We start from the raw sequence: 12,931 nt of genomic DNA, 5'->3' as shown, positions 1-12,931 counted from the left end.
GAAGAAAAAGTCCATGTAATTTATTCCCTGTGGAGGAAATGGAAATAGATGGTGTTATCTACAGATGGGTATATTGAAACAGTCATACAAAGGTGAATTGGCTTAGCACCTTCAACTGTGAAGGAAATTCCAACGAAAGCACAGATTTATTAGACTTGCATCTTTCCAATACCTTTGTATTAACTTAAACCATAGACGTTGCTTAAACAAGACATCAAAATACTGAAGCATTTCATACAAACTTTCGGAGGCAATAATTGGTAATTAGTTGGTTGTGTCAGCAACACAGCTGTTAACAACAAAAACTGGCCTCGAGAAGATTGACAACATCATTGATCATCACCTCTGGGCACAAGAGGAAACAATCCCTCTGCTCTATTATCAGCAGGCTATTATTAACAACCATCAACAAACAAAAGTATTAAATACCTTGAGAATTTCAAACACCTCAATTAGTTCATCCCTTAATCTTATATACTCTAGGGAATATATACCTAATCTATGCAACCTGTCCTCATGAATTAACACTTTAAACCCTGGTATCATTCTGGTGAATCAGCACTGCACACTCTCCAAGGTCTGTATGTCTTTCCTGAGGTGTGGTGCTTAAAATTGAACCCATCATTTCAGCTGTGGTCTTACCAAGACTCTGTACAACGAAAACATTTATAATAGAATTCCTTTTGGGCCTTTTAGTTACTTTTTGTACTCATGCTCTAGTTCTAGCGATTTTGTGTACATGTCTATCCAAATCCTTTTGCTACTCCATGGTTATTTTCTCATGATTAAGAAAATATTGTGATTAGTCTTTCTTCGTCCAAAATGGTTGACCTCCCACATTCCCACCTTGAACTCCATCAGCTACAGTTTTATCGACTCACTTAATCCATATTGTTCCATTTTTAAATTGCTCCCATCCACCCAACTTACTGTGCCCTCCTAACTTAGTTCATCTGAAAACATGCTGATACAATTCTATAACTTTATTCATGTAATCGATATATATGGTGAAAAGCCAATTTAGATCTCCGGGCAATTTTACTTAATACTACTTAATCACACCCAGGCAACCAGAGAATATTCACCTTATCCTTATTTTCTATTTCCTACCTCTCGTGACAAGTCTGTGCTTATCAGAAGCCTTCTGGAAGTCCAAATAGACACCAATTCCCATACCCGCTATGTTACTGACCGCCTCAAAAAATCCAACTATTTTACATGGCCCCCGTGTGTGTTTTCGTTGTGGGGAGGGGGGGGGGGGCATGTAAAATAGGTTGGGTGGTTAGCCTACCACCCTCCCACCAACGTGCCTCCCTCCCTCCCCCTACCCCACCCCGAGCTCACCCCCATAATATGCTAGGTGGGCAGCTGCTGAAATTGGCAGCCCGCCTGCCACATGTCAATAAATAATTAAAGTCTATTAGGCTTGTTAGAAAGCCTATTGACCTGGATAATACACTGCCTATGCTGTAATATGGCTGGTGTAGGCAGGCGGGTAGGAGTTGGCAGGCTGTTTTTTAATGAAAAAAGGTGGAAAAGAATGGGGGGCACCCAATCAAGCAATGCTTTCCCTGGGGCTCAGGTATTTCATCAGAGTAATAGATGTCTGGGCTCTCAGCCGAGCCTCATTATGTATTTTTGGCTGAGAACCCAAACAGCTCTAGGTCTTTGCTGTCAATTTCGCAATGCTTATTTACAATAGGTTAAGGGATTTCAAGGGCTTGCAGTTTATGTTATTGATATGTTAAAGGATCTGGATGGTTGACACTTTTATTGGGCTGTAGTGAAAGGACTTTTAAAAGAAATCATAGTGGGAAATAATGAGTGATTGACCTTTTTTTAAACATAGTGGGAAGTAATGAATGATTGACTGTTTATTTTAAAGACTTTTTCTAAACACATAGAAAACAGAAGAAGGAGTAGGTCATTCAGCCCTTTGAGCCTGCTCCACCGTTCAATATGATCATGGCTGATCCTCTACCTCAATGCCACACTCCCGCTCTCTCCCCATACCCCTTTACGCCTTTGGAGTCTAGAAATTGATCTATTTCCTTCTTAAATATATTCAGTGACTTGGCCTCCACAGCCCTCTGCGGTAGAGAATTCCACAGGTTCACCACCCACTGAGTAAAGAAGTTTCTTCTCATTTATTCCTAAATGGCCTACCCTGTATCCTGAGATTGTGACCCCTTGTTCCAGACACACCCCCATCCAGAGGAAACATCATCCCTGCACCCAATCTGTCCAGCCCTGTCACTAAAAAGTTCAGTAGTTCATTATACGGTGTTGAGCGGGTCAATGGGCATGGAATTTCACCTTTCTCCTAACTATACTCAGTTCTGCCGAAGGGTCATGAAGACTCGAAACGTTAACTGATTTCTTCTCCACCGATGCTGCCAGACCTGCTGAGTTTTTCCAGGTAATTCTGTTTTTGTTATGGAATTGCCATAACTGGCATAGAGGGTATGAGGGGTCATGGAGGGGGGGGGGGGGGGTGTGGGAGAGCATAGCTTGGCATGGAGATCATGAGGGGCATTAGGGTAGGGGGCATACCTGGCATGAGGGGCCATTGGGCGAGGAGGGTGGGGGGGGCACAGCCGTAGCTTAGCTGGCCAAAGCACCTGACCTGAACCAGATATCCGCAATTCAAGTTTCTGCAGTGCCTAATTTTACAAGGTTCCACAAACAGCAATGACATAAAATGTTCAGATAATCTCTTTCAGTGATATTGTTTCAGAATACCAGAACAGAACTGGTCCATTCAGCCACTCAAACCTGTTCCACCATTAAATTAGATTACAGCTGATCTATACCTTAACTTTATCTACCTATCTTGTTCCATAACCCTGAATACACTTGTCTGACATAAATCTATAAAATTCAGTTTTGAAATTTTCAATTAACCTCGCTTGAACAATGTTTTGGGGTGGGTGTTCAAGATTTTCACTATCTTTTAAGTGAAGAAGTGCTTCCTGACATCGTCGTGAATAATTTTAAGGTTATGTCCCCTTGTTTTGTACTTTCCAACTAGAGGAAATAGTTCCCTTCCACATACTCAATCAACTCGTCTGATCACCTTAAACGGCTTAATTAGATCACCTCTTAATCTCCTTTATTCAAAAAAACACAAGTCTAGTTTTCTGCAACCTGTTCTCATAACAACCCATTTTAGTCCAGGTATCATTCTAGTTGAGGCACAACTGCTGGCTAGGACACCAAGGTAACTCTTTTTCCACCATACAATAGGGGCAGAATTTTACGCCTCGCGGATGAGCGCGCACCTGACCCAATCGGGTGTAAAATCGCGCGAGATGACATTGGGCGAGCGTCCCGACGTCGTCATGCACTTGTGCGATATTTTGCTCAGCAGGTGCGCGCAAAAGTCGGAAGCGCGCCCGGCGACAATTAAGAGTGCAATTAAGCCCATTAACGGTGCAATTGACTCCGATTTTTCAGTGCCCGTCCAACCTTACGGTTGGCGGATGGGCAAATTAGCCAGGCAGCCTTTGCATTTTTCATCAAACCTCATCGAAGGGCAGGGTGAAATTTCCGTGATGAAATAAAATAGTGTTTTTAGCAGCTACACATTCAGGTGATTGATTATGATGCATGGACACTCTTTTCAGCTTTTAAAAACTTTATTTTGGCATTTTCAGATCTCCAGCTGTCTGCCTTCAGGGAGCTTTCTCGCAGTGCTCACCCAAGCCCGCAGGAATGTCATCGCCCGCCCTCTTCCTGCCCCCATCCCGGCAGCGCTGAGCATTTCAGCGTATGTTTCACAGTGGCTGGCCATTAATTGGCCAGCCAGCGTGAAACCATGGTCGGGGGCCGATTGCGGGTGATGGCTCGTTTCCTGACCGGTCGTGGGCCCACCGATCGCGTGTGCCCGCCAAGGGTAAAATTCAGGCCTAGGATCTTTTACATCCACCTGACAGCTTTATCTTATCTGAAGGACAGCACCTATGACAGTGATGCACTCCCACAGTACTGAGGTGTCGGCCTAGATTATGTGCTCAAGTTAATGGAGCTGAGTTTATGTGCATAATTTAATTCATGTGCTAAAAACAATGAACTTACTTTGCAATTAGTAACTATTAACAATTAGTTGTTGAACTATCATGATTAGCTTCTGTAATGTATTAATAATTAATACCTGCATTGTAACTAGTACCATGATTATAGGAGTACTTTGATTCCAAACTGTATCAGTAATTACTACCTGTGTTTCTGCTAGTTGGCCCTTCCGAAGCTGACCGTGAGGGAGATTCATCAGGACTGTTTGGAGTACTAGAAGATCCAAGATCGTTCAACCTTTGAACCACAGCACTATGTTCTGTGTAGCAGGCTCTGCAGCAGCGCTCTCTTTTACCATTGTGTTTTGTCATTACAAAATTATTACAGCAGTAATAGCAGAAGATACGTCCACAAAGCCTGAAATGAAACAAAACAAGGTGATCATCTTCCAGGTGAAAACAAATTTCTTCAGTTCAGGGTGGAGATTAAATTTGACAAATCTTTTTGCTGATTTTCCACATGTCCTACGTTTCCAACCTATGTTGGTTTGTGCATGAAACATTTTTTGCACTATAAGAATCTATGAAATATAAATGGCTTTTATTAAACACGCAAAAAGAAAAAGGTTAGTGAAGAAAGGGATGGGAATACTTTGGAATAAATATGCCAAGTTGGACTTGAGAACACAGTAATGATGGAGGCGCTTAGTAAATATCTGCACCAGTTTTTAGAGAAGGTGATAGTAGGACTGTAGGAGTATCTGAGGTGGATGTTGAAGAGTCAGTATGGGAGATAAATATTCCAATGGAAATCATATTAGAAAGATTGTTACATTAAAACAAAGGCCTGTTCCAGGCCTGTTTAGGAACTGAAAGTCACTTTCCAAAAAAAGTCCTTATTCCATCTGCTATCTGAACAGAATGCAGAGTATAGCCTGAAGTAACAACTGAGATGAGCAACATTTTATCCAGATTAGCGTTTATGTGGAATAAACAGCCTTAAGAGTTGTTTCACGACCTTATTATCTGGATTAAGGCAAAATAAAGGGTTTTTGGTCATTATTTTGATCATTAATGACAGCTAACAGAAAAATGTGCTTGGAAGGCTAAGCCAGCATGTTTAAAATGTAATGCATGCACCTTGACAAATGGATTTTAATCTTAGTTGAAATCTGTATGTGTGGCAATGTCTTTAAACAGAAACCAGTTATATAAAGATGCTGTGATCTAACAGAATTGTATAATTAAGCATCTTAATTCTAACAAACACATCCAGGCTCCATGTAGTGCTTTCAACATTTATTTCAATGCAACATTTCCTCCATAAGACTGTAATGGGGAGATTAATTCTAAAGGGCAGCAGGCTCTTCTTGTTTGTTTCCTGTCAGCAGGCTCCTTCCTGCACTCCAGTGCCCCCCAGCCTGTTCTCTGCTTCTGCATGTCACTTGACAGCCATTGTGGTTTCTGCTCACTCTCAACTGGTATCATCTGCTCACCAGTCCACAGTCTGCTCTGGGCCCCCAAAGAAAGCTTTCAGGCCTGAGCTTCATATGTGTCCCACATGCTTAATATCTATGTGGAATGTTAAGAAGCAAGGAATGTAAGACGAGTGCAGAGATGAGGGTGCGGCCAATGGGGGACAGGAGATGTTGGAGGTAGAGGGGAATACAGGGATGAGAAACAATTGGTGTGAAGAGGCCAAACAATGGAATCTGCTCCTATCACTGTTTGCTTGTCCCCACAACCACCCCACCCTCAACTTCTCTCTCCCCCCGCCCCCCACCTTAAACCAGCTTATATTTCACCTCTCTCCTAACTATACTTCAGTTCTGTTGAAGGGTCATGTTGGACTCGAAACGTCAACTCTTTTCTTCTCCACCGATGTTGCCAGACCTGCTGAGTTTTTCCAGGTAATTCTGTTTTTGTTTTGGATTTCCAGCATCCGCAGTAGCTTTTTGTTTTTATTTTGGTTTTATATCTTTTCTGATCTCTGGTGCTCAAAACTGATTGCAGTATTCCAAATGGGTTCAGAGCAACTGAAGTATAAATTCTTCACTTTTCTTGAGATAATGGTCAACATTTCATGAGCCTTTTGGTATCTGTGTGCTAGCTTTTAGTGATTTGTACATGGGCACCCAAATATATTCCTCCTCCAACTTCTAATTTCTCATCATTGAGAAAATATCTTTTCAGGATACCAAGTGGGTTATCTCACACATTAAACTCCAAATGCCACAGGTTTCCCATTCAATTATCTGCTTCTGTCCTTTTGTAACTTCTTGTTTCCAACTATACAACTTGCTGCTGTCTACAAATTTTGGATATACAACTAATGATCAACTGGGACACTGTCAGAACCCATGACCCGGACTCCACTTCTTCGGGGTCTTCTCCGCCGATGCTGCCAGACCTGCTGAGTTTTTCCAGGTAATTCTGTTTTTGTTTTGGATTTCCAGCATCCGCAGTTTTTTGTTTTTATTCACTTCTTTGATGTCACTAGCATTTATGACAGGGGGACCTCAGCAACTGAGCCCCAGCTATAGTACTGAAGACCTTTGCAACAGGTCTAGCTGCTCCCTTAGCTAAGCTATTCCATCGCAGCAATGGCATTGGTTGACAATATGGATAATTGTCTAGGTATATTCTATCCACAAGAGACAAGATAATCTAACCTTATAAAATTACCCCTCTAACCACCTTATCCCAATCAACAGTTAAATGATGGAAGGTCATCTACTTAACACTTCTGGCTGAAGACCCTTGTAAATATTTCAGCCCCTATACACATGCTGATCTCTGCTATGATTAAGGATAGGATGTTTGTGAAACCTCCTCTTCCCATTAGTTTCCTGATTGTTTGCTATGATTCTCAACAGAGTGGTAGGGCCATGAAACTTTGAGCACTTGTGCGACTGCTTAGTTTGTCTATTGTCAATTGTTTCTCACATTTGGCTTGCAAGTAGTCTTGCACTGTAGTTTCACTAAGTTTCTGCTGCTGGTGCATCCTTCAACATTCCACATTGAACCAGGATTGATCAATCAGCTTGATGGTGATGCATGAGTGAGGGATGTGACAGGCCATGAAGCTACATATTGCACAGATATATAATTCTGCTGTTGATCACCCACAGCCCCTCATGAATGCCTATTGTAAGCTGTTAGATATGTCCTTAGTCTATCCTATTTAGTATGACCACATGATGATTATCATCATTATGAAGACAAGAGTCTGCAGTGGTAACGCCTACCAATGCTACTCTAGACATGTGTGTCTACAACAGGTAGGTTGGTGAGGATTGATCAAGTAGCTTACTCCCTTTTTGGTTTCCGTAGCATCTAATAGAGCTTTCAGGGGTCAGTCAGCACTGTCTAACTACTGGGCCTCTTGGATGTTGAACACTGAAGTCCAACACCCAGTGTATATTCGTCCCCTTGTTTCACTGAATGCTTCTTCCCTGAATGCCATTTCATCAACTGGGAGGGGGATGGAGATAGTATTCAGAATATTTTCTTGCCCTTGGTTAATGCAAAGTCATGAGGATTCATGGAGCTCAAAGTCCATTTTGAGTTCTTCAAGGGCCAGGTCCATTTGCTTATACATCAATGTGTCTACAGCTCTACTGGAACTATATGGCTGGTTGGAGAGCAAATAGTCAGATTGGTAATTCAGGGGTCTAGGATGTTGGTTGTTGTCTGACTTGTCAGGTTATTTCTTGATTAACCCACACCTCTGATGCCCCCCCCAAGGAACTATCTTTGGCTCTTTCCTATTTCCCATCTACATGCTGTCCCTCGGTGGCATCATCCAAAAGCACAGCTTTTGTTTTCACATGTACGCTGCAACACCCACCCCTACTTCATCACCAGTTCTCTATACTCTTCCACTGCCTCTAAATTATCAGACTGATTATCCACTATCCAGTACCGGATGAGCAGAAATCTCTTCCAATTAAATATTGGGAAAACTGAAGCCACTGTTTTCGGTTCCCACTCAAAACTCCGTTCTTAGTTATCGATTTCATCTCTCTCCCTGGCAACAATCTGTGATTAAACGAGTCTGTTCGCATCTTGGTGTCATATTTGACTCCAAGTTGAGCTTCTGATCAGATATTCGCTTTGTCACTACAACTATCCATTTCCACCTCTGTGACTTTGCCCCACTTTGCTTCTCAGCTTTTCTGCTGCTGAAGCCCTCGGTCATGTCTTTGTTGCCTCTAGAATTGACTATAACAACACACTCCTGGCTAGTCTCCAACAGTCTATCCTCCATAAACTAGAGGTCATCCAAAACTCTGCTGCCCGCATCTTAACTCGCACCAAGTCCCGTTCACCTGTCATCCCTGTGCTCACTGACCTTGTCAAGCAAATCTTGATTTTAAAATTCTCGTCCTTTCTGATATCTGAGGCAAAGTGTTGCCTCAGGGAGATCAGCTGCACATTGAAAAATATTAAAAATAGAAAAAAAAAAATCCCTGACATGTCCCCTCATGTGACACTGTCACATGAGTTGGGACACGTCCATAACTTTTAAAAACTTTAATTAAATGTTTGAAAACCTGCATGAAACCTCATCCCGCCCATGGAGCCCGCTCGCCATGGATGAGGTTTCATGCTTTTTCTAATGCCCACCAGGGCTCCCGGCCTGCCCGCCAACCTTAAGGTTGGACGGGCAGGTCCACTGATTACTTAAATGACTCTATCAATGGCCTCAATTGGCCATTGACAGGTTGACGGGCGCACAGCTGATTTTGCTGAGCCCCCGCCTACCTGAAAATTTTTCCCAATGGGGCACGGTGATGTTGGGAGTTCCGCCTGATGTCACCGCGTGTCATTTTACGTGTCGGCGAGTGGGCCCCGCCCCCCAATCGCTGACAGAAAAATGCTGGCCCATATAAAATTACAAATATGATTTTACCAATGATCTATATGTGATTAGAAAAGCTTGCTTAGGAGAAAGCTCCTAGTTGAACCAGAATCACACGAGGCAGGATTCTGATTGTACGCCTCAGTTATGGATGTGGGTATCATTGATGTGGGTATTGCAATTTGTTTATTTTAACCTGGATATTGTTAATGTGGTATCACTATTATGGGTGTTGTAATTTGTTTATTTTATCCTGAGTATCATTAATGTGATGTCACTAATATGGATATGTAATTTGTTTATTTTAACATGGGTTTCATTAATGTGGTGTCACTATTATCAGTGTTGTAACTTGATGCAGTGTCAGTAATGTGGTAAGAATCTCGTGATTTAATCATTTAGCAAGGATGTGACTGCTGTGGTTATTACCGACATACAAACTGAGTTGGGTATTCTGATGTGGGTTATTTTGCTTCAGTTTCTGCAACATATGTATCATTAACCTGAGTATCAGGATATCAGTAATGCAGTATCATGGATGACCACAGTCCTTAAAAATTGTTTTTTAAACCTAATTTCCACTGATAAATTCTCAGATTTTTCCAGCATGTTGGGGAAAAAAAAATCACCTGATTTTGGACCTGCAAATAAATCCCATGGTCTTAGTGGATCCCAAAATGCGCTTGCATGGAGTCTGTGACATTTTCACACACACTGCAGTGATAATACTTGAAATATACGTGACAATGTCACTAATATGATGTATGCTCATCCAAGAAGGGAGGTAATGTGACCTAAGTTGTTCAAGAATTTAGAGGAGCTTTTATAAGACAGTTTAAATGCAGTCACCTCACCACAACTAATCTGCAGTGCCAATAAGAAAGTGAAGAGTAATTGCAACAAAATGCAATAACCTTTATTATTAATAAGCAGCATGCTGATCATTGGCCAATCAAGCACAAGTCTGACGTACAGCACTGATCAGCACATTCAAATGATTCAATTAAGTGAAGTAAGGGTATTTTTAGAATGGAGATAAAACACAAGGATTGAAAATATGCATCACTATTTGTCCATTAAGCGTGATTATTCTATGGAATAATGATGATTGCTTAAACAAAATATACAAAATGAAACGTATCTAAAGACACTTAAGGTGTAAAATGCTGTTAACAAAATGGACAGACGGTACACAATACTTGCAATACAACAATCAAAATACAAGCTGCAAAATTAAACTTTTAGCATCAGCTGTTTTGTGTTTTGTCAGGCTTTAAAAAATAATTGTGTAATATGATGCCGGTGATGAGTCATTTCAAGCATAACGTTTTAGCAGCCAATATTTTAGAGAGTGTAGTTCATTTACAAATATTAGAAATGTATTTCAGTACTAAGATATTTCATGAACTTGCAAACTTATTTACATTGGAACACATTTCCATGCCACTTTTTTAGCTTTCCCCTGATTTGCTCCCTATGCTAAAAATAAAGACTTAGCACCCAAAAAAAGCACAGGTTTTTAAAATCGGCAATAAAATCCTTGCTAGGGAAAGGCAGTAATCTGAGTTATCACTGGCTTTTGTAACATTTATAATATATTCCATTACTGAGGAAGTGGCTATCACTGATATGTGCATAGTGACATGGGAATATTAATTTAAGTACTGTGTTTTGGATATTATAACATGGCTATTACTGAGATGGGTGTTACCATGGCTGGAGTATTGTAATCCTGGGCAGAATTTTCTGCCTGACGGACGGGCGGGCCTGGCCCAATCTCCAGCGGGTGGGGAGCCGATCCCCGCCGGAGAAGCGGGCCTCGCCGCCATTTTACGTGACGCTTCCTGTGCGGGCGGGGAGGGGGATTCCCCAAAAGCGAGAGTGCGCACGAAAGACCGCACATCTCCCTGAGGCTAAGTGCTGCCTCAGGGAGATCGCTGACAACTTTTAAAAGCATTAAAAATAGAAAAAAAAAATCATTAACATGTCCCCCTCATGTCACATGAGATGGGACATGTTCATAAATTACACTAAAACTTTATTAAACTCTTTAAATCCCTACATGGAACCTCATCCCGCCGGTGGATGAGGTTTCATGTTTTCTCTATTTGCTGCCGGGGCTGCTGGCCTGCCCGCCAACCTTAAGGTTGGACGGGCAGGTCCTTTAACTGTTTCAATGATCCTGTCAATGGCCTCAATTGGCCATTGACAGGTTGGTGGGCGCATAGCTGATTTTGCTGTGCCCCCGCCTTCCTGAATATTTAAATGGGGCTGGATAACATCCCGCATCATTTTAGGTGTTGGCGAGTGGGCCCCACCCCCTGATCGCCGACAGCAAAACTCAGCCCCATGTGTCTAATGTGCATATCACTAACTTGGACATCATTACATAGGTCATGGCATGGATATCATGATAAGTGTGTCACAAATGTGGGTACTGGGATTTGGGCTATTAGCCAGAAATTTTCGCTCGTCAGGGGTGGTCGGAAACCCAACCGCTGCCCGCAATAAGGCTCCGCACCGCGATTTTATGCGGGCGAGCCAATTAAGGCCCGCCCAGCGTTAAACACGGCAGCAGCGAGAAGGGGCGGGCGGGCGGGGACGGGAGCTCAATGTTTGCCAGGTCCAATGGCAAACCGGCAACCAATTCAAAAGCAGCCCCTGAAGGCTGCCATGGAGGGACGCAAAGTTGTCATGATGGATCCGGTTGCTGGTGGACACGGCAGGTGGGAGGGCAGGTCAGTGGGGCAGTCGGCCCCGCATTTCTCTGACAAGTGCATCACTGTCTTCCTGGAGGATGTGGCAGCACGGCGAGAAATCTTTGTCCCCAGGGACGGGAGGAGGAGGTCTGCCCCTCCTCCCCACCCCCTCCCCCCATCAAAAGGGCCTGGGAGGAGGTGGCATCCAGGGTCAGCAGCCTTGATGTGGTGAGGTGCACATGGGTCCAGTGCCGGAAGTGCTTCAACGATCTCCTGAAATCGGGAAGGGTGAGTACCGTTTTGGCATGGGTGGCTTAGTACAATAGTTAAGAGCTGCCTATGCCCCCCATGGATCTCACAGGTGTTACAGTTTGGGTGGCAAATGTCAAAGAGGAAGCATCTGGGCAAGGGGGTGAACCCTGGCTAATTGGACTGAGTGTCTTGTGGCTCCAGGGTCATGAATCAGCTGAGCCTGAGGTATTCCTCAGGTGGGGTTGGCCAGGCTGCAATGGCAATGCAGGTACAGGGTGGACTAATCAATGCTCCTCTATCCTTTCAAGAGAAAGCATCCCATAACAATGCCGAGAGGTTGCAGATTGGCAGGAGACCGCCCCGCCTACTCATCTTGACCCATTATGACCTATGCCCTAGATCAACCAGCGCAATGAGGTTGGGGTGTCACAGGGAGATAAGAGTGCAGTGCACTGAGGTCAGAATGTCTGTCATTGCAACCATACCACTGTAGTCTCTATATAGATGTAAGCCTCAAACCTGAAATCTCCATTGATAACGGAAAGACAAGGGCACCCTGATGCATATCTCTGTCTCATCCGGGTGCCAGGCATGCACAGTACCAGCGTAATGGCTTCAACTAATGACATGTCCTTGTTCTTCCTTTCAGGCTCACTAGCAGCCCGTTGGGGTGAGAAGCCTGAAGGCCCACCACTGACCCCAGAGGACAGCACCTAATAGAATGCACCTGCGTCACACCCTCTGCCAAGTAGGCATCAGTACAGATTCCAGCATTAGTAGGCATTAGATCGGCCAGTAGTATCTCGGAGCACATTGGTGAGGGCACTTCACACTCGCTTGAGGTGCAGACAGAGGCAGAGAGTGCCCAGGGCGCCGGCAGTCGGAGGAGTGCTGGGACCAGGATAATGCTCAGTTGGTGGCTAATGATGAGCTCTGCAGATGCTGGACATCCAGCAGGGTGTGCAGGAGAATCTGGTGGAGATACATGAGGGAATACGTGCGATGTTCTCCATTGCAGAGGAGTCCTTGCGGAGCATGAGCAAAGCAATGACCCTCATGGCTGAGCACAATGCCTCCTCCATGGAGAGAGTGGCGACTCTCAT

The 12,931-nt window shown here is 43.6% G+C and overlaps 1 protein-coding gene across 6 annotated transcripts in view; it reads right to left on the bottom strand.

Annotated features, from left to right (window-relative positions):
• fyco1a (FYVE and coiled-coil domain autophagy adaptor 1a) overlaps positions 1–12,931 on the bottom strand; it is a 197,293-nt gene that overhangs the window by 124,224 nt on the left and 60,138 nt on the right. For all 6 annotated transcript variants that reach the window (XM_078539514.1, XM_078539513.1, XM_078539519.1 and 3 more), the window contains one exon: positions 4,220–4,431. In XM_078539514.1, the coding sequence (XP_078395640.1) occupies positions 4,220–4,431 (212 nt within the window). The remainder of the gene's footprint in view (positions 1–4,219; positions 4,432–12,931) is intronic.

The sequence above is a fragment of the Cetorhinus maximus genome, chromosome 3 (genome assembly GCF_964194155.1).
Source record: "Cetorhinus maximus chromosome 3, sCetMax3.hap1.1, whole genome shotgun sequence".
Lineage (NCBI taxonomy): Eukaryota > Metazoa > Chordata > Chondrichthyes > Lamniformes > Cetorhinidae > Cetorhinus > Cetorhinus maximus.
The sequence above is the reverse complement of the archived record's forward strand: the minus strand, read 5'-3'. Positions and strand labels throughout refer to the sequence as shown.